The sequence below is a fragment of the Lactuca saligna genome, chromosome 1 (genome assembly GCF_052625555.1).
Source record: "Lactuca saligna cultivar CGN05327 chromosome 1, ASM5262555v1, whole genome shotgun sequence".
Taxonomy (NCBI): Eukaryota; Viridiplantae; Streptophyta; class Magnoliopsida; order Asterales; family Asteraceae; genus Lactuca; species Lactuca saligna.
This window is the reverse complement of record NC_136417.1, coordinates 7506329-7528910: the sequence shown is the minus strand read 5'-3', so window position 1 is coordinate 7528910 and position 22582 is coordinate 7506329. Positions and strand designations below refer to the sequence as shown.

General features: G+C 33.2%; 2 protein-coding genes across 2 annotated transcripts; both read right to left on the bottom strand.

The window, feature by feature from the left end:
- Nucleotides 1-8044: 8044 nt before the first annotated feature.
- LOC145042171 (26S rRNA (cytosine-C(5))-methyltransferase NOP2B-like) lies at nucleotides 8045-14577 on the bottom strand. The gene is made up of 18 exons (XM_078990581.1): nucleotides 14384-14577; nucleotides 13850-14083; nucleotides 12804-12979; nucleotides 12273-12336; nucleotides 12043-12176; nucleotides 11876-11959; nucleotides 11702-11776; nucleotides 11520-11591; nucleotides 11351-11424; nucleotides 11069-11121; nucleotides 10864-10973; nucleotides 10466-10534; nucleotides 10284-10358; nucleotides 10019-10111; nucleotides 9837-9916; nucleotides 9650-9749; nucleotides 8883-9136; nucleotides 8045-8314 (listed from the first exon to the last, which is right to left on the bottom strand). Exons 2-18 carry the CDS (start codon nucleotides 14076-14078, stop codon nucleotides 8248-8250), a joined length of 1809 nt encoding a protein of 602 aa, XP_078846707.1. The 5' UTR covers nucleotides 14079-14083; nucleotides 14384-14577; the 3' UTR covers nucleotides 8045-8247.
- A 3560-nt stretch (nucleotides 14578-18137) lies between these two features.
- Nucleotides 18138-20358, bottom strand: LOC145042087 (BTB/POZ domain-containing protein). The gene is made up of 2 exons (XM_078990487.1): nucleotides 19890-20358; nucleotides 18138-18814 (listed from the first exon to the last, which is right to left on the bottom strand). The coding sequence occupies exons 1-2, from the start codon at nucleotides 20175-20177 to the stop codon at nucleotides 18332-18334; spliced, it is 771 nt and encodes a 256-aa protein (XP_078846613.1). The 5' UTR covers nucleotides 20178-20358; the 3' UTR covers nucleotides 18138-18331.
- Between the last annotated feature and the right edge of the window lie 2224 nt (nucleotides 20359-22582).

Genomic DNA, 22582 nt, shown 5'->3' with positions numbered 1-22582 from the left:
GTGTGTTGGTTGTATAATCATCTGCTTGAACTACATTTCCCCTCACAACAGCTACTATATTATATTGCGACAATGTTAGTATCATAAATTTACGTCTTGAGCAATACAATTCAGTAATGATTTATAAAACACATAAAATGAATAAACTTTGTTCGTGAAAAGTGGCATATTGTGAAGTCTGTGTCCTGTATGATACATGTATCAACTTGTCAATATCTTCAAAAAAAAAAAAACAAAAAAAAAAACAAAAACAAAAAAAAAAAAACTACCTCTTCTTCATTAATACCTTCAAGACAATCTTATCATTTGAGCTCCTCCCATTAACACTATCTTGTAGTTGCACTTATATTGTAAATTAGGATAAATATTTACTAACTTTGTAATACAACATTTAAAGGATCCCAAAACCTTTTTCACCTTTTAATGACATTTGATGACTCGAAGAAACATTAACTCAATTTCAAGGTTGCAGTGATGACGAATAGAAGTGGGTATCGAATCCGGTAACGATGTACACAGTTTCTTAAATTAAGATTTTTTTATCTGGCTTTCAAAAAGTATAGATTTCAAATAGCCGGTTTCTAAAATCCCTTTGTCCACTTTGAAACGGACAGTTACACTGTTTTGGTTATTTTACACAAACAACTTTTTTATAACCGCTCTCGTTTTGGTGAAAACAAATTTTCCTTAATATGAAAAAAACCGAACAGGTTTAGACCGAATTCAAAAGCATGTTTTCCCATGTCTAGGTTGGAGTGGTTTAGTAGTTGTTGGTGTTGGACATCGAGGCCACAACCACACTTATTTATGTGCATTCCACATTTTATTCATCCATATATTTGCCAAACAATTCTTATTGTTTTGTATTGATTCGCCTCTTACATTTATTTGTAGTTATATGAAATTGTGTAGAATAACTAATGCATGATGTTTTGCTTGATGTTTTGCCTAGTATTTGCTTAGAGCTTTTGTTATGTAAATTTGTTCAGTAAATGTACCGGAAAATAGTGAAGAAGAATTACGGAAATTTCAATAATAATAATAATAATAATAATAATAATAATAATAATAATAATAATAATAAATAAATAAATAAACAAATAAATAAATAAATAAATAAATAAATAAGCTTGGTAATCTGCTGAAAACTCTTGTTTATCTTCGAAGAAAATACTATTATTATGATGTATTACACACTTACACACACCAAGTCACACCCTCGCTTAACAAATAAATTTCATGTATATTCCTAATTAAGTTCCTACACATTGCCATGCAGGCACACACACGGAAATGAGGGTTTTGGGAAGCTCCTGCAACATTATATAATGACATATACCTGATTGTTCTTATTCCTTCATCACAAACATAATTTGAATCATTAAAAGAATATCATTCTAGAGTCAGAACTAGTAACATACAATAGGAGAATCTAATGGAGGATAACCAGCAACAGAAGTATGGGTCAAACATGAGTGGTGGAAAGACATCAAAGGCCACTGTGATGCCAGCAAACAGGAAGCATGTGTCAACTATGATGGCTGAGAAGACCGCAAAAGTGATTGCATCAACTGCAAAACATATCAAGAACAAGAATAAGATAAATCCTGGGGATTACAGTTCTTGATTAAAGGTTATGCATGAACATAATGAAACAAGTCGCACAAATATGTTTTCTGCAAAAGATTGCATAATGTTACGTATGTATGTTAAATATGTGTTCAAGGTCGTTTCTTTTTTGTAACCCACTCCATACCTATGTGTGTACTTTGTAGTTTGTTTATGTGCAAGAAGTAAATACATACGATATAAATATTTGTTGTACTTTTGAATTAGCCTTGTGTTTCTTACTTAATCCACTTATATGTTGTTTAAGACTATATCATAAATGTTGAAACATAAAGCATGGACAAGTTATAGTGAGAATTTATTACCTTTAGAAAATTAAAATTTAATTTCTTCACGAAATATATCTTATATTACGATTGATTTGGACTACTTTTTAAATTAAAACACATAATTTTTGGACCCATTGATGTTCTTAGACAGTGTTTCAAGCACTACAAGACAATATTTTTAAGTTATATTTTTCATGTGACTTACCGTTTTCTACCAAACAATAAACCTATTTTTTTATTTCCACATACAATGAGGACTAGTTTTAGAAATTGAGGACTTTATTTCTTTCTACCATGCCAAAATATCTATATTTTTAAATTCTTGGACACATGTACGCTATATAAAGGTTGATGCCATATAATTTATGAATTTGTAATTTGAGAAGATGGGATGTAATCCTTTTTATGGCATCTTGTTGTAAAATATCATTGAAATCAACTTGTAATTTTGAATAAAATGGAGTGCGTTTTTATTAAACCTAAATTTTATTTGTTCTATAAAGGTTAATACGCGTCAAAATTCACGTGGTGTTTATTAAGGCGGCAAAAAAAGACAAAGGTAACTTCCTAAAATACTTTGAAAGTTTGTCTTTCATTCAGCTTATCATATCATAAAAAAAACAAGTCACAATCAGCTCGTACTTCTTTGATTTTTTTTTTTCATTCAAAACATCTGAGAACTAAGAGACTTGTAGGGTAATAAAAACACAACGCTTAAATCAATCATCATTGAGGATTGAAAAAACTCAGCCTTGCGCAGCTTGGTGATAAAGAAAATCTTAAGTTAAACAACTTTTTATCATTAAATAATAAATACTTTCAAACATAAAACAAATGGAATTTCATCTAGTGACCATGTCGAAATCAATTAGATCCTAATGATGCGTCACGACGTGGTATCAAAAGGAACTATAGTTTCTTTACGTAACATTGTTTGTACCTTGAATCGTAGTTAACAAAATTCTGAATTTTAACCTTTAACTTAACTGTTCAACAACTATTAGCATCACTTGCACGAATATATTAATAATTTTTACAACATACACTAGTTACAAAAAATGTGTTATTAAAATAGGTTTTAATCCAATTACAAGTCGGTTAAGGCTACTTAGGAAATATTGATAATAGTAAGAGTGGAAACTGTTCAGGATACCATTTTCAGTTTGAAAATTAATGAAAGAAGTTGAGATTACGTGACTGCAAAAAACAATGAGAATAGAAAACTTTTTTGTAGTAGGTTGAAACCATGCTAGATTGCCAAAAATAAAAGTAATAATAATAGTAATAATAAATATAAATTCTTTACCTAACATTGCTCGTAACTTGAATCGTAGTCTTTTTTTTTTTTTTGAAAACCAAAAAATTTATTAAACACTAGTGATACGCTAAAAAGATACAGCTTAAATAGAATTACATATCAAATTGGACTGCAAGTCCTCCTTTTAACGTTCTTAGTTTAATTGACTCTACTCCTAATCCAATTGAACAAGAGAAGTTGTACCTAATAGAAGATAGACTTCCAATTTTTAAACTTGCTATTGAACACCTTGTCATTTCTATAGGAGAAGATCACTGGAAAAAATGCCAACAGGATTGTTCCCATGTCGATCCTCCTTTTCTTCCTTTCATCACTACATGTATTCTGATTCGGTAGGTCTTCCATAGAGCTTGAAGTTGTTGGAATCTTATTCCACCAACTATGAAGATGAGCTAAAACTTCCTTTCATGTAGAGCACTCGTGCAAGAGATATTTTTCAAATTCCTCCATCAAGAGACGTATTGGTGTAATGCCCGGTTCCTTGGTACACATTTAATTTAATTATTTATTTATTTTGAGAGAAGGACTCTACGAGTTGCTAGCCCTAACTCGTCAAGTAGAAGGCAGACTATGCACGGAGTTTAAGTTATCTACTCGGTGAGTCAAGTCACTGACTCGGCGAGTAGTTCAGTCAGGGTGAAACCCTACTTTTAGAGTTTTGCACCCTATTTAAACACATTAATCCTCACCCCTTAGCCTCATTTGCAGCTTCCTTGTCCTAAACCCTCAACTACAAAACCCTAGAGTGCTTTTTGAGTTTGTTTGAGCTACTTTTGAGTGTTATTTGTGCCTTTTGAAGCTTGTGGAAGAAGAACAAGAAGTTAGAGGACTCAAGAGAGAAACAATAGATCCAAAAGTTTCATCCCTTTAGCTGCATTTTCTGGTAATAAAGCCTCAAAATTGATCATTCTCTTCTTAGATCTATTTATGACCTCTTTTTGTGGTTTTTGGTCCAAGATTTGCTAACTTGTGGGTAAGGATCGACCCAAGAGTTGCTTTTCCAAATCTAGTGCCTTGAGAGGCTGTGAGAACATAAAGGTGCAAACTTTATGCCCTTAGATCCCCCATACAAGTGCTAAAGACGTATGTATGGCCTTTTGAACTCAAAAAGCCCATGCATGGAAGAAGGCTTGAGACGTTTCGTGGTTATCTGATAGCTAGACCCTAGATCTAGGTTTGCATGCGTGGAACTCGACGAGTATGTATAGGGACTCGACGAGTTGATTTGCCAAATAGCGACTTAGCAACTCGATAGGACTCGATGAGTCGGAGGAACGACTCGGCGAGTTGAGTCACAATTCCAGGATTTTTGAGTTATAGAGCTCGACAAGTTGTAGATTTGACTTGGTGATTCGGTCAACCCAGAATGTTGAATTTAACCTTAGCGTTGACTTTGACCAGGGGTAAAATGATCGTTTGACCCTTAGATGGATTTTCAGTCTTCTGACCAAGTATTTTTATATAGAGTTAGTCAGGAGTCGCGGGAGCAGCTAGTAAAGATTCCTCACGCACGAGATCAGCATCCAGTTTGAGAGGTGAGTTTTCCTCTAATAGAAAGGGTTGAAGGCACCAAGGTCGGCCCGTGTATGTTATGTATGTGACCAGTAGCTGAGTGTGGGCGGGGCTCGTATCTTCTAATTAGTAGAGTTTCGACTGGGCCTGTATCTCAGTAAATGACCAAAAATATAAAAAATTAGGTCAAGCAAATAACTTAAACATGTAGATATATACTCTTCCATCACAATTGTACTCCTCTATTTATGTCATAGCAGTGCCCTCCTTGTGAACATCATCTTCGAATGTCGCATCAAGCTAGTATTTAAGCATGAATGCATCTTCGGATACTTTGAAAGTGCTCCCTTGCGAACAGAACCTTAAATGAGTTGTGCAAGGACAAAGTATAAAAGAGTTAATAAAAAAAGGATTCAAAAAAAGTCAATAAGTGGACAATTCCACAACATGAGTTGCATGAATAAATACAACAAGGAAAATTGTTTGGTTGTTAAAAGATCCCCTTAGAGTTGAACTTGAACTTATGACATCATGATAGATTGTTAACTACTTTGACTAGTGTAAGTGGTTTGAAACATGTAACCAATCTAGGTAAATATTAAAGAATTTTTTTTTTTTTTTTAAAAAAAAAGATTTTTTGTTAGTCAACAAATAGATGGAGTTGTTGAGCATATTTTTCATCACATATGTTTTCATCAGAGTAAGGTCATAATTTCTTCCATGTGCTAACCCAAAATCGGTAAAAGTGAACAAGTGTTGTAACTTTGATTTTGTTGAGTTGTGTTAGGAGTGGCTAAAAATCTTGTTGTTAATGTTATATATCTTTGTGGGGTTAATGCTAAGTTATTTCAAAACACGATAAGTACACCTCCGACTGTATGACACAATGAGGTTAATTGGATTGAATCTTATTGTTTTGTTTTATTTATCACATTGATGTTTGAAAAAAAAAATATTTGAATGATTGTTAATCTTTTTGTACATATGTTATTTTCTTTAGTTTTTCTTTTATTGCATGCATTCACTCATAATTCCCTGTAGGTCCTTTTCATTCTTTCCTTCTTTTCATCTAAGTTTCTTTTTAGTCACTTGTCGTCTTATCAAGGGTGATTCTTCATTTTGTTCTTTCTTGAGGACAAGAAAGGTCTAAGCTTGGAGAGGTTTGAAATGTGTCATTTATGCACCTAATTTTCATGTTTATTCTCGTCTTTTCATAGCATTCTACTTCATAATTCTTGCATTTAGTTAATTATTTGGGAAATTGCATATTTTATTAACAATGTATGGTACTTCACTATTTTGGATTTATTTTGTAGGCATTATGAAGCATGGAGCATTGGAGCATGAAGAGAAGATGGACCGGTCATGCTATGGAAGATAACATGAAGACATAACCCGAGTCGTTGCATATCATCATAACAAAGGACTATGTTTGAAACACGGTTCATGTCACATCGACACGAGTCGTGTTTGTCCTTTTTCATCTTATATTTGAGCAACATGACTCGGGGTGAAGCTAAACTGAAGAAGGAGCCAACAGTGAAGACTTATTGGACTTTTAGCAAAAATCATAGGCCATGCTAAAAACATATGATCATGCTAAAAACGCATGGGTAAAAGGCATGGTCATGTTATAAATGCATGGCATTGAATTAGGCACGTGAGCAGTTACTAAAAGAGGGAAATACATCATTTTTCAAAGGAGACATTTTTTGGGAGCAACTTCTGGTGATTTTGGGAGATTTTTGAGGAATTCTTGAAGGCTAGTAATCATTGCAAACATTTTTGATTTCCTTTTGTAAGCATTAAACATTTCAGTTCCATCTTTATTCTTGTTTGATATTTTCTTATATATATGGCTAAGAAACCCTAGTTTCTAATTCCTACTCAAAACATGTTGATTATTTGACTTAAAGCATGTGATTTGATGTTTGATTTGTGATTCTATTCTAGTGATTATGTTCTTGTTTAAACTAGAACCCTTGAATTTGATTTATGTTTGACTGACCACCTTCATGAATTGAATTTTTGTGTGGTTAATTAACTTTTAGGATACCTAATAGTTCTATTAAGTTAATAATTGGTAACAAACAATAAGTTTTATTATTGTAAAACATATATCACGTGTTTTCACAGTTTTGAGCGTATGAGAAGAAATGAACATTATTGAGAAGCTTGTATAATATTTAGGTTGAATTAGAAAAGTTTGGTCTAATCAAAGAGCATTTCAACAACTTGTTTACAAATCTATTTCATTTTCTACATGTTTTCAAAATAGATCGTTATGTTTATTATTTTACTTTTGCAAACAAATCCTCAATTGTAACCAAAGTACCTTACGCAAAAAAGTATAGATTTTGATACTATGTCTTTGTAATTCAACCCTACTTGCCGTGTACTGCTTTTTAGTGCATAAAAAAATGTATTTTGAGTCCTTTGTACCTCTATTATTTGTGTGGTTTAACACGCCTAACACACCTCTTACCCTCCATTTAAAAAATCCGACCATCTATAGATCTACAAAACAAGACCAATGCAATAAATTTGTCCCTCTTCCACCACCAGTGTTCATCGCTTTCCCTTTCTTTAGTGGTTGACATAGCTTTCTCAATCCAGATTTATATAGAATATCTTGATCTGGATGAACTCCAATGGGCAATAGTGATGGCAAACCACCAGCATTCTCATCTGGTGAATAAGGAGGCTCGATGAGGTGTTGTTCTATAGTGGATTCAATTGAGATGATGCTCAACAATGAAGGTAGGTTTTTTCTGTGTGGTTTTAATTCAGTGGTACAAGGATGGTGATTTGTAGCCAGGTAAGATGGTCGATGGTGGTTTCTCAACTCCAATGGTAGTAGGGGAAGGTGAAGCTGGAAAAAAAAATTATTGACAATGGGTGGTGGTGGTGGAAGCATTTAGATAGAAGAGATAGGAGACTCTTTAGATTTTTATTAATAAAAACAAAACAAAAAAATAAAAAAGAATCAAATATAAAGGTACATTCGTCTTTTTACATATATAGTGACCAAAATCACTAAAAAGATCTAAAGATTAGACCTCTAACACACCACCAAACATTTTAGGATCAAAATTGCAGAATTTTGACAACCACGGGACCATTTTTGCAATTTTGTCCCAAAACAAAGGAATCTATGGGCAAGACTTTCATATTTAGTAAACTGTAAACTAAATTAACAAAACAAAAAGAGTGAGAGTGGTGTCTAAATAAATAAATACTTGGTAAAAAGCATTCACTGTGGAAACAAGGGGGGCATGGAGAGCATAAATAAAAAAGCAAGGACAATAATAGAATCTATAACAAGCCCGCCTAAAATGATTTAATTAACCTGGCTAAATCAAAAACAAAACCCGAATACAATACAGATTCTATTATAATATAATATAAATAACAAGAAAGAAATAAAACATCAAGTAATAAATAAATATATAATTTGGAACAAAATTTTGACCATGGCAGAATTAAATTTGGTGAGTCAGATCATACCCTGGGTCTGGTCTACCTTTTCTTGATTGAGGATTTTGTTTTCTTCTTTGCTTCTCTTAGAGCTTCTCTCTTCTCTTCCCTGCATCACCATAACCATAAGCATCATATTCATGGATACAAAATTATTACACCACATTAATTTTTTAATAATTCTATTTATTTGTGTGTATTATATATAGCATCCTACTTTCATTTACTTATATTATTACTTTCAACTTTTTTTCTATATCAAGAATCTACACAATTATTACATCACACGTTTTTTCTTAAAATACAGAAAAGCAAAAAAGCAGTTTCAAGGCTTCATCAGTTTAGCCACTAAACTATCTTTTCTACAACAATTAAACATCTATACTTTTTTTATCGTTCAAAAACAATCATCCTCAAAAGTTATATTCACCGCTTTTCAAATAAGCCACTACTGTTAATTTGATAAAACAGTAGCCCTTTTCTAAAAGGTCGAAAATAGTATTATAATGATCTAATCACTATAGGAATTAGTTAAGTGTAAAATAATGAAAGTATAACCGATTTTTATTTTTAACTTTTCAAAATCAAGTTGAATTATATACATAATACCAAAGAGACATATATGGTGTGTGTGTGTGTGTGAGAGAGAGAGAGAGAGAGAGAGAGAGAGGATGTACCTGGCTTTTGAGATCTCTTCTCTAGGAGGAGGTTTATATTTCTTCCTCTTCTCAAAAGCGGCAGGTTTTTCTTCTTGTTTTTTTCTTTTAAGAGAAGCATCATTTGAGGTTTTTTTCTCTTTTCTCAAAACCTCTTTCTTCTGTTTTTGTTGAGGAATTTCTTCTTCCATGATTTCAGAACCTTCTTCCACCTCTTCTTCTTGTACTTCAGAATATGTTCCAGGAACTCCCTTTGAATTACTCATTTTTTTCAACTGCAATAATAATATCAACATAAATAAAGATAAACCACCGATTCATTAATAACTCTACAACCATTCAGAATGCAAACTATTACATTTATAAACCATTTACTAGGACTTATTGTATTTCTTTGGTTGATTTTATAATCTCATAAACATCAACTATAGTTAATCCCAAGTGGGTATTTAAAAATCTTCACAAGCTCAAAAAAACACTACAAAACTTAAGTAAACTAAATGGGCCCAAAATATGGACGTTGAATTTTTATATAAACTTATATACTTTTAATATATGGACTATATGCATAAAATAGCAATGTACATCTATGTATTAGTGAATTATAGCATCCTACTTTCATTTCTTTCTATTACATCATTTGTATTTTCGATTTCTTCTTTTTAATCTTTTTTAGCATTAAAGCATTCTTGTTAAAAAATCTACCCAACCACAGCATTGTGACATTATGCTTTTGGTATGTTGTTGCTATTGTGTATGTATAATAATAATATAATATAATGGGATACCTTTGCAACAAAAAAGCCATCCATGTTATGGACATGTGGATAGAAACGTCTTGTCTTTTCCAATGATGGATGAAATCTGCGTTCCCTAAATCGAACAAACCTACATAGTACATGCAAAAAAATATACAAATTCTTTAGACAAAAATACTCATCAAAATTTTTAAAAATAAATAAATAAATAAAATACCCTGGGCGACCAAAATCTAGTCCACATGGAACGAGTTTCACATCCCTCTTCTTCAGTGCATAGTCTATAACATCTTCATTCTGCAAGATCACAAGGACTCAGATGAAGTGTTTATTGTCTGGATAAAAGAAAGATGTTTGAAAATAATTAAAAGGAGTGTCCCAACTTTCAACCAATAATACCTCAACAACCATCAAGGAGCATGTGGAGTAAACCACATAACCTCCTGATTTTGAATTTGCATCCACCATGTCAATTGCAGCAAGTATTAGTTCCTGCAAATCAACAAATTTAAAATTAAGCTCTTATACAATAATAATAATAACATAATTTAGCGAGTTTCTATCACTAACTTATGACATTTATAAAGTTCTAGAAGAATATTATATATAACATAAGAGGTGTGTAAAAGTGAATAGCATACTGCATACATAAGAGTTTGGGTACCTTTTGTAGACGTGAGAAGTTCTGTACATCAATGGCATTTTTAGAGGTTTTGACAGATTCATCTTTAGATATAACCTGTAAAAGTTATATAAATAAATAAATATTCTTATTAAACTGTAAAAGCAAGGACTAGATTACTAGAAACAAGCATATGATATGAGCATATAGAGCTTTAGGCTTACCCCAGTACCACTGCAAGGGGCATCCAACAAAACCCTGTCTGCTGTGTTATGTCCCAATACTTTTGGGAGCTGAAATCAAATCAAATAAAAAAAAAAAAAGTGAATCATTTACCAAAATGCCCATAAATGGAAACTCAATATAAAAACATGAGACTGAACAATATTTCTAGAGCAATTTCCAATGATGAATTGATGAGGATGAGGGCTTTCACGTCTTTTGCATAGACGAGAGATTGTAGCCTTTTTAGGTGGCACAAAAAATAGCAACTTATGTCCCATTAAGGCATTAACATCAGTAGTCTTAAGCTTCATCTGATTAAATTATATATATATATATATATATATATATATATATATATATATATATATATATATATATATAAGTTAGAAAAACTAACCTCCTTCCCATCATAGCTGCATACTACAGTATTTGTAACACCCAATCGTTGTAAATTAGATGTTAGTTTACTAAGCCTCTTCTCCTTCATCTCATTAGCATAAATAATACCTAATAAGAATCACATAGGGTGGTTGGTTAAAATACATTTTATATCCAAATGACATCACAAAGAAATTGTGTAAATGTGCAAAAAAAGAGCATACCAGTGTTTTTCATAAGAGCGGCAATGTAAGTGGTTTTACCACCCGGAGATGCCCTACAACAAGTAAAAGTTATTTTTCAAAATGCAGAGATGTATCGGGGTTTAAATCTGATACTAAAATGTGTGTATTAAGACAAAGAAAGGATATAAAACTTAATTATAAATAAAACTGAAATTAATTCTATATAAAAGCTATTTATAAGTACAACTTAAATCATTTTTATAGTGTAATAAGTTTTGAAGGCATTTGAAGATAAAATGTAAAAATATGTTGGATACTTACGCCATATCAACAATCCGTTCCTTCTCTTGAGGAGCAAGGGCCATTACAGGTAGAAAAGAGCTTGCACTTTGCACCTATAAAGAGTAAACCAAAACCAATAGTTAGAAGAAATAAGCAAAGCAAATCTGACAAAATAAAAATAAAAGTTTTTTAACTAGGAAATAAGTACCATGTAATGACCAGCCATATATTCTGGGGTTGCACCATATGGCACTTGATGATCATATACAACCAATCCAACCTGTTGTTGTTCAAGGGGCAATTAGTGAAACATCACAAAACAATAAGGTAGTCATTACAAACACTACCTAATTTTACAAACAAAGAACAAAGAAGATGAATGATCCTTACCTTTGACCACTTGCTTAAAGGATCCAAGTTGATACCTCTATTCAACAAAACACCAGCCAAGTCTCGTCTCCGTGTCTACATTTATCATCAAAAAGTGGAGCTACATAAGTATTATAGCAAAAACCATGCTATTGAAAAGAAAACAAAAAAATAAATAAGTTTTATATCAATCACCTTTAATGTATTGGTACGTAGGGTGATTGGTCGAGGCTTTTCAAAAGCTTCAATTAGTTCCATAAGTTCAACAGGTGGAAACATCTGCACAAAATGTATTAGTTAGAAACAATTAGAATTTGGCCAACGCAGAAATTATTACACAAAATATCAAAGATTTAAATTACCTCCACAAATGAAGAAATAAGGTACTCGTTGTAGCCATAATATGATCCTAAATCCAACTTAAGTTGCTCTATATACTGCTTTCTTGTTGCTCCCTCTTGCCTCAAAGAACTAAAATTTGAGAGAATCCTAACAACTGGACAGTTTAATTTGACATATGTTATATAAAAGGAGATGGGAATATAGGGGCATAAATGGAAAATGAGTTTTTTAATCACTAGATAAGACTCACTTTCTTTTATTCTTTGTTGGAGACCAGTAAGATCAGGGGGTCCACGAGCTTCCTCTTCAAGTTCCTAAAGTAAATGGATTTAAAAAGGCATGAAACAATACTCTTATAATTAATGAAACTAAAAAATTGAGCAAATTAAAACTCATCAAAACCCAAATAAGATTATACTTAAGAAAATATATTTTTTTAGTTGTATTTAGATAAAAAAAAAAATAGAATCATGAAATTTTGAAAAAGATTTGTTACTAAATACTTCGTAAATAAAATAGAATATATCGCAACTTCCCATTCCATTCCATGATAGAATGAAAAAAGCTAAGTAACAAAAAACGACACAATAAAAGGAATTGCATTGCTTTAAGAATGTCCATTCCATTCCATCATACAAAACAAACAGGTTGTTTTTTATTCCAATGGAGTTAACCATTCCTTTCCTTCCTGGTTTCCATCATATTCCAAACACTACCCATGCAAATGCAACATAACATGTCATTTTAGCACAAATGAAAGAAAAAAAAAAAAGCAGTAAACCTCCTGTGTTGGCAATCGAAACTCATCAGGTTGTTCTTTGATATTAAGTTGTAGTTCATCTTGTCCCTCTTGTTGTACTATCGCACTTTCTCTGTCTATAGCTGCAGATTCTGCCTGAGGATCCCGATCGGAATCGGATCCGGAATCCAATTCCGAATCTGAACCTGACCCCTTAACTATAAACAAATAAAACCAACCAAAAAATAGCTAAGAACATTGGTATAGATATAATACGACTTCAAATTGCATAGTATATATGATTTGAACAATGAAACATAACATATTACAGTGAAAGTTGTTTTTTAAGAAAATTCAAGAAGGTCCTCAATGTCCATCAAGGATTGTTTGTTTTTGACTTCACGGACTTGGTGTAAGCTGTCTATTGTTTTTCTTGTTTACTTAATACAGAAACAATGACTGGATAAAAGGAAATAAAGGAAAGGAGGCTTTCCTCATTAAGTCCAAACTTTTTACATATTTGCCCTCATATTTTGGTTCCTTTCAGTCCCAAGTTTGTCCTTTTGTTCTATAATATTTTTGAACATCAGCACATGGAAAAAAAAGTCTAGAGGTGGCAACAAAGGCAGATCAGGCAGTTTGGGTAAAATGTCAAAACAGATTTGGGTCAAAGATGCAAGTTTTAATACATGTCAAACGGGTCAGGTTGACCCATTAACGTCTTTTGTCCAGATTTTTTAGATTTATAATTAGTCATGCATTAAATATGATTAAAAAACTACGCTATTCAAATAATTATTTTTAAATTTATGGAACTTAGGAGGTTGTATGCATCTTAATTCAATGTCCAAGTCCAACTGAGTCTATTTTTATGACCTTAGGGAAGACCTAATTTTAAGTTAAAGTTCTGTATGGTGCGTGAATATGGAACAATTTCTTCCGCACTTCCAGATAAAGTTCTTTCAATTAGTTCTTGTATGTGAGTGATTTCATCGCCAAATTTAAGTTCTTACCTTTACCTAATTCATTTGACAGATTATTGTTTCAACAAGCATAATCCTTGAGTCCAATAGTTGCAATTGAAGTACCTTCATCGTCGTTGCCTCCTAAAACATCGCGTGCATATGTATCATCCCCATCCAACGAAAGTTCCGACCCCGAATCCCCACCTTCATCACTATTGATACTCTGCTGTTGTTGCAGTTCTTCGTCTTCCATATCAGACTCGCTCAGAATATCATTTTTCTTTTTGCTCTTGACAGAAACAATCTCCTTTCTGTTTGGTTTCTTCTGTGACTTTTTGCCTTTAATAGCCATTGAAGCTACAAAAGAATGTAAAACCAGATTAGCACAAAAGGAGTCTAGAAATTGAGCATTTAAAGGAATTTAAGTTTCATAAATCATAAAACCCCTAAACATCAACATAAAAGTCAGGTCAAAGAAATCGCTATACCAGCAGAGGCTGACGAGAAAAATCGAAATCGCAGGCTCTAAGCTGGAGAGACAAGGGACGAAGAGAGGTCCAAAAATCGAAATCGCAGTGAAAAAAGAAAGCAGGGAAATGCGTTTGTAGGTGTGTGTGTGTGTGTGTGAGAGAGAGAGAGAGAGAGAGAGAGACTCACCGGAGATTAGGGAAGCTCTTGTCGGAGGAAACGCAGGCTGACGACGTCGGGGGGAGAAAGGAGAAGACGTCGAGGTGGACTGGAGAAGAATAATGGGTCGGCTTGGTAAATGAGGGCCTAATGTGTTCTTGCAAATAGGGTTTTCCAGTACCAAATGAGGCGGGAATGCGTTATGGTAATAGGATTAGGGTTTAAAGGATCGAAGCCCGCTGATATTTTGTTGTTGAACACCCGTTATACTTTAGTGTTTTGGATAATTACCTAACAAGTTTCAAAAATATATTTGTTGTTGAACACCCGTTATACTTTAGTGTTTTGGATAATTACCTAACAAGTTTCAAAAATATATAAAAAATATGATAGTTTTTTAGTACACAAAATATGAAAAAAAAAATTGCATACAAAATACCAACGAAGTCTCGTGTTCAAATAAAACCTTATGGTAACCGGTTACATCAGGTAAACGGATAAATAACTTTAAAAGGTAATAATGTTTCCAAAATGTTCAAAAAATATCATTATTTTTTTAGTATAAAAAATACCCTTGAAGTGTATCATTTTGTACACAAAATACCAACGAAAGACATATTTTAATACAAAAAATATCATTAAAATTTCCAAAAAGTTGAAAAAAAAAACATTTTTTTTGAATTAAAGTCATTTTAATATTTAACATTTTTTTTTGTTTTTTCAGACTACATTTTGTTAACTTCATTATTTCCGGATTATATAAAACACGGTTATCGAAGATTAGTCACCGTCGTACTAGTTCACACCAGTTGTGTACTCTCTTTCATTCCATCACTCAATCAGTTTGTATTAAATCCATATTTAGAAATTCTCATGACATAAAATCACATTCGTTTCTCCTTTGTGTCTCTCTTATGTCGCAACACTAATGAACGGCTAACATTAATGTATAATATGTGCATCTATATAACGTATATATGTTTTAGGCTTGATGCATAAATGTGATAGGGAAGCAAGAATGTTTACCTAAGGTTATTACACACTTACTTCTCTTGTTACCACAAGAACGGTCGAGAGAATGAATGAAAATGATCTGCACAATTGTTATGAACTGATATGACGGTTCATGATCTCCGGTAATTGTGTTCTACATAATTCGACAACAACGCAGTTAACAAAAAATGTGATTTTTTTTGGACATTTTAGAAACTTCGTTACACTTTTAAGTTATTTTTCAATGTACTTGAAGTGTTTTGTTACCATAATGTTTTAATTAAAACCTCACACAGTTAATTGTAAAAAAAGCGTTTAAACTTCAAAATTCAATTGAATGGAAATTGAATATTTATTGGATTCTAATCAAAAATATTATTTGGATATAACCTTAGATGTTAATTGGGTATTTATTGGATATCGGATTGGTTCGTTTCGGTTATCCATTGATTCTAATGACCGATCCAATCCGATTTATTTTGAAATTTCGAAACCTTTCCGGTCTAATCATGATTGGATATCAAATATAATCGATAGGTTTGTAATTTTACTGCACACCTCTAAATTGTCCCGATCAATCCTTGCAATCTTTTGCTAACCCACACTACAAGAAGATTGGGCAACAGCGGCGACACGTGTCGCCGCTAAAGGTTAGGCGTGTCGCCGCTAATACCTTTAGCGGCGACATGTCGTTGCAAATACGTCGCCGGTATTGTTTCGTCGCTAATACGCTTAATGTCGCCGCTAATGCTCATAGTCGTCGTTAATACAAACATAATCACTCAATAAAATTAAAAAATGCATAATAATCCAACAAAATGCATAACCACCTCATATCTCAAAATACAAACATAATCACTCAATAAAATTAAAAAGTACTCACAATTTATCATCTAAATTAACACAAAAACGGAAAAATCATAAAAAAGATGAGAAATTCGACCTTGGTTGGGGCAATTTCGGAATTTGGCTAAATATCTCCGGTTTATGGCTGTCTTGGGGGAAGGAGGGGCTAACACCGGTCCAAGAAGCAATTCCTAGTCCACAAAGTTGGAAAAAAATCGTGATATTTAAGAAAGAAATAGAGAAAAACGAGAGGAAGGTGGAAGGTAAGGAAAAAAATGATAGAAAGGTAATCTGTGAAGGGGATATCTGCGTTTAGTACTAGCGGTGACGGGCTTTAGTGGCAACGCTAGGGCAATAGCGGCGATACTAGTGCATTAGTGGCGACAAGTGGAGGGCGCTTTTCCGCTTTCCTCAACAGTTGTTAGTTCGAAAACAAATCGGACGGATGGGGTGAAAATGATGCGGATCGCTAAATCAAAGCATTAGCGGCGACACCTAGCAATAACGGCGGCATGCAACGCGTCATTTACATGTCGCCGCTATTGCTAGGTGTCGCCGCTGGAGTGCTATGGCAAAAATAGTCATCAGACAAAATAATCACGCAAATAAATAATTCTAAACATACACTCATGAAAAGTATCCCATGGCAAAAATAGCCATAAGACGAAATAAACATAAATAATACTAAAAATACACTCATGGGCTCTTTTTCAATTCTTTTTCATTACGTCATGGGCTCTTTTTCAATTCCATAATAGAGTGAGATAAAATAATAATAATAATAATAATAATAATAATAAAATAAAAAACTGGAACATAATCCATTTTTATGTACATAAATGTTCATGACAAACAAAAAAAAAAAAAAGTCGCATATTTAGTTAATTTATATTGTTACTTTCTAAAACAACTAGAAACTATAATTCTTTTATTATAATCTTATTTAAGTTTTTTAATAGTTTGTCAGAGGTGTTTTCTAGTAGGGGTGAGCAAAAACCGAACCGACTAAAGAAAAACCGATAAAACCGCAATAAACCGCAACCGAAAAACCGAAACCTATGCAAAACCGCAATGGTGCGGATTTAATTTTTGCAAAAACCGAAGGTCAACGGTGCGGTGTTGTTTCTATCCTAAAAACCAGTCCACCAAAACCGAACCGCACCGCAAGCATGTATAGTAATAAATCAATCAATGTATATTATATACATGCTATTTAAAATAGTTATAAACGATAATATATTTATTATATATTTATTTTGTGTTTGTATAAGACTATATGGGGTGCAAAAGAAATGTTCTATTGTTAACCAAACGTAGTAATCGATTACATGTAATAAGCTTGTAACAAATTAAGTCAAAATCAACCAACCTTCAATTATTAATTAGTTTGTGAGAGTGGTCACAAGTTGTATTTTAAACGACTTACAATTTTTTATTATGCAATTTTGTTTTGAGCTGAAAATGAATGTATTGAAAAAAACAGCACAATACAAGCTTATATGCGCATGGTTTTCAGTTCTTACAGTTTTAAAAAACCCCACCAAAAAACATAAAAAAAATGCACCAAATTCTTAACACGGTTTAAAAACCGAAACCGAACCGATACAAACCGAAACCGCATTTAAAAACCGAAAAACCGAACCATTGCAAAACCGCACCCAATGGTTTTAAGAATGCAAAAACCGCACCATGCGGTTTGCGGTTCGATTTGGTCTGAAAACCGCACCATGCTCACCCCTATTTTCTAGAAACAATTTCGGCTGCCTACCATCTTTACCTTCCACGTATCCCATTTGTATGGGTCTCAAGGTTTCTCTTATTGTTGTTGCTATTGAAGTTTTATTAAGTTTAATTTTTTATTTTTGTAAATGAAAATTTCATTAGCTATGCCTATAATTAAATAAAGTATAGAGTATAGTCAAAACTATAAGTATAAAATAAAAAGTTAATATGAAAGTGTCATTTCATTACTACATGGCAACAAAACATGATAATCAAATGTAACAACACATTTCAATACTTTTGCGTATCACATTACCTATTCCTTCGTTATGGATTGTGCTACAACACCAAAAACAAAAAAAAAAAAACAAAAAACAAAAACAAAAACAAAACGGATAAATATACTCATGTAACAATCTAACGGTGTTTTATTACCTTATCTTCATGGCTATCAGCAGCAGCAGCGGTATTAACTTGTTTGGACAAATATGCTTCATAAATTTCCACAACAATCCGTGGATCTTTCTCCACAAGCTCCATATATTCTTCACGTTTACTTACCTTCTCCATGTTATCCAAAATTATCGATAATGAGGCATCAAGCAAGTTGTTTGCATTATGCTGATGAGCAAACGAATAGCTTAAAAGCGAACTCTCCCAGTTGAGTTTTGAAATCAAGAATTTCTCACAGTAAATCTTGAGATGTTTTACTTCATATTTATCAGCCAACACTAAAAGATCACATGCCATTTCATCATCAAGACATGCTTCCGCTGTATACAAATAATTCACAAATGCACGCAGAGCATCATAAGATACATCGCTTATTTTGATGGTCCCACTCAGGCTTTCTTCCATTTCGGTTTCAAGCATGGCTCGGAACACTGGCGAACGACTCGTCTGTTTATCAAAATAATATAAAATCACAACCAATTCGTCTGTATAAACAAAACATTAGTGCCTTTCTCTTGTTTTTCAACTTAAGTTTACCTTTTTATTTTTTGCAGGAAAGACAATGTACTTTGCCTTTTTTTACCGATATGAGCAATGTACCTTTTATTTTGACCAAGTTTGACCAAAACCGGGTTTTTTGTTGGTTATCAAAAACCCTACCCTATAGCCTAGGCCGATTTTTACAACACTGAGATAAGTATGTTGTTGTTTTCTAACTTTGCAAATATAAATTTTAATCTCCTTTTGCTTATAAAAGACCAAAATTGCCCTCACATTTCTATATCCATATGAGCTTTTAGGTCAATACTTGTGGTCTGTGGATATTGTCAACAATAAATTAGTAGGATTAACAGAAAGCATATCATTCACTTAACGCCAAAATGTTTCATGAAATTAGACATTACAATGCCACTTCACTTAACACCATAGTGCTTCATGAATTTGTGAAAGCATATCATTCACTTAACCAACCCTGTGGTGCTCACCAATCACCATCCTTATTTTCATCAGCTGAATCCATGCAACAACTAAATTACTCATTGAGCATAACTTCATCAAAAGCTCATCTTTCTAGATTGAATTCCTTAAAGTGTCGACTGTCTATGTGCTTATATCTTGATTCCAATTTATTCATGAAACTGGAAAGATCAGATTGAATTCCACAAACTACAAAGATAAAAGATGTAATTATTTTTAGATCCGTACCCAGGTAGCCTTAAGGATCCTTATATTTCATTAGGAAATTGAAAAATGAATCTTAATCCATATTCGTTGAACAAACCCTAAATACTCCCTCATTTCCTTGTTCCAATTTGAGGCGTCAAGGACAACTCAACCTTCAAAATTGAATTAATGACTACACTGTCCTCTTGTCTAGACGGGATTCTAACCACATTATACCTAACAAATGCTAGGCTGCTAGTACAGTACCAGATTGGATCATGATCACTTGGTGAATTTGAAATTATTATGTTTCTACAGCAAGTCTAAACAGTGGATTAATTTCGGATAAATTACTGACCAGAACGGCCTTATTGGCTGGAACAGGAACAGAATTGGCCACAGGTTTGCCGGAATCTTCATCAAAAGCCACCAGAAGTACGTCGGTGAAGCATGGGGTTGTAGATCGGTGGTAATGGTGGGAGCGGGAGTCCACAGGGGACCAGAAACGGAGAAAGTTAACTTTTGATTTTAATTCTTCGATCTCACGCTTCAGTTCCTCCTCAGTCTCGCTAGCCTCCTCGTAGCACTCTCTGCACGTGCCGGCGTCAGCAGCGCCGTACTCATCTTTGCAAGACACACACTTCATCGTCTCCGATGACGTTGACTGCTTTCCGACTTTAACCTCTCCTTAGCTTACGTTGGATAGCGGCGGCGGTGGTGGTGATGATGGTGCTGCTAACGTGCAATTCTATTAAATATTTAAATCTGTGGTTGGTTTCGTCAAGTTGTCCGATGTAAAAGAAAAGTGGGCAATTCGGACTGCATTGCATCATGTTATCGCATACGGATTTAATTTTTAACTTTTGTTACGTTTCTTTAACTAAATTTCAAAATGCAGCGTACTAAACTAAAAAAGTGATATATTTTTCTTTCAATTAAATTAATATATATATATATATATATATATATATATATATATATATATATATATATATATATAACTTTTTCAATATTTAAGTTTATTTTTATCAAAAAAAAAAATAATTATACTAAAAATATTAATTTTTTGTACTCTATTAATAAACATCAACACCAATTAAAAAAAAAAAAAAAAAAAAAACTCGAACAGTGTAGATTCATACTGTGAATTTAAATTGTAAATATTTTAATTTTTAACATTCATAATGTGAATCCGATCAGTTCAGATTCACATTGTGAATCTGACTTAGTATTATGCACATGATGAATTTGAGAAGGTTCACAATGTGAATATGAACAGGTTCACGATTTGAATCTGCACTAAAATATTATTTTTTTTACATGAATGTGAATCTATGTTTAAAAAGTGCAAAAAAACATGAATTTTGATATATTTATTAATTTTTTCTATAAAAAAATAGACATTAACTTTTCAACAAAGAAAATACTGTGAGTTTTTTCAAAAAGAAAATTTCATTTTTTATATATCATTATGGATCTCTGTGGAAAGATGAAGAAAAATCGTGAACAATGGTATATTCGGTTTTTTTTTTTTTTTTTTTTTTAAAAAAGAAGTGGGTTTTGTTATAATCTGGTACATGTGCGTCCATTGTAAAAGTTTACAATCCTTCATTTTTGCCATTGATCGCTTTAAATTTTGACGTTTTGGATTGGTTCCTTGATTAATAATGATTCTTTATTGAACTTCTCTTTCTCTCTCTCTCTCTCTCTCTCTCTCTATATATATATATATATATATATATATATATATATATATATATATATATATATATACACCTTGTTTTTGTCATAGCGCGTACAGCGTGTGAGCAGGTCTAAAGAAACGCATATGACAACGGTTGAAGATGTTCAATCGTCACTTTTTTATACGATACTTTTCAAAGGAAAAGGTACATCTGTCCTCAAGCAGCGTTTTCTTTCTTGCTTATGTTCCCCTTAAAAGAGGTCATTCGTTGAACATGTTTCATCTGTCCTCATGCCTGCACCGTCACACCCTTTTAGTATGGTGTCGTCTACAAGAAGGTCTTTACATTTCCAATGACGCCATGCCAAACGACGCCAATCAAATTTGTGACAAAGGGATTAAAGTGAATCGACAAGTTTTTCCTAGGCTTCCAGAAAATGATGCATTGAATCGACACAACCTCTCATATGCTTCTTGTAACATCCTGTTTCGGATTGTCCATTATTAGGGTTCGTGGGCCACAAGTCGGGCATGAGGAAGTCTCAGGTTGTGGCCAGTTGCTGGGATCGTAAGGCATCTCGTCATCTGTCAGTATAAATGAGGATCTTGAGAGTCTGAAGTTATATCAAAGAAGCTATGTTAGTTTGGGAGTTATGGAAAGTTGAGTCCTTATGGAGAAGTGAGTGGCATCGGGTAAGTTAGGCGTAAGTATGGTTACGCTTAGCGTACCTATGAGCGTGGATTGGACGCAAGGACCACCTAGTATGATGGGCGTACCAAAGGGTACGTTGGGCGTACTAGGCTCTGAAGGGAAACCCTAATTCAAGTGGTGTCCTTATTTAAAGGATGGGATGGTCTCATTTCTGGCCACCTTCCTCGGCCATTAAACCCTCTCAAACCCTAATAACTGTTCTTAAGCTTGTAGGTGGCCATGTTGAGCTTGTGTGTGTTATTGTGGGCTCTTTGGAGTTAAGAAGGAGCATGAAAGAAAATGGAGTTGAAGTCCAGGCCTTGGATCTGAGCTTTTTTAGGGCTAGAGCATCATTTGAATGTAAAAAGCTCAAAGCTTTCCCATTCTTTTTGATCTATACTTAGTATGGTCCATTTTAGGGTTTTATGTCCCAAGATTTGAACTTTGTGAGTTGGTGAACTCCAGAGCTAAATGACCTATCCTTTTAAGCGTATTTAGTGGTGGGGAACCATAAAACTGAGATCTTGATCATGAGATTCAACCCATGCATGAGTTATGTGCATTTTGGGTTAAGAAAGTAAGAGTTTCATGTGTTGTGACCTTATCAGCCATTCTAGGGCCTAAAGTCGTCGACTTTATGGAGTAAGAGATGTTAGGAAGTCCAGATTTAAGAGAT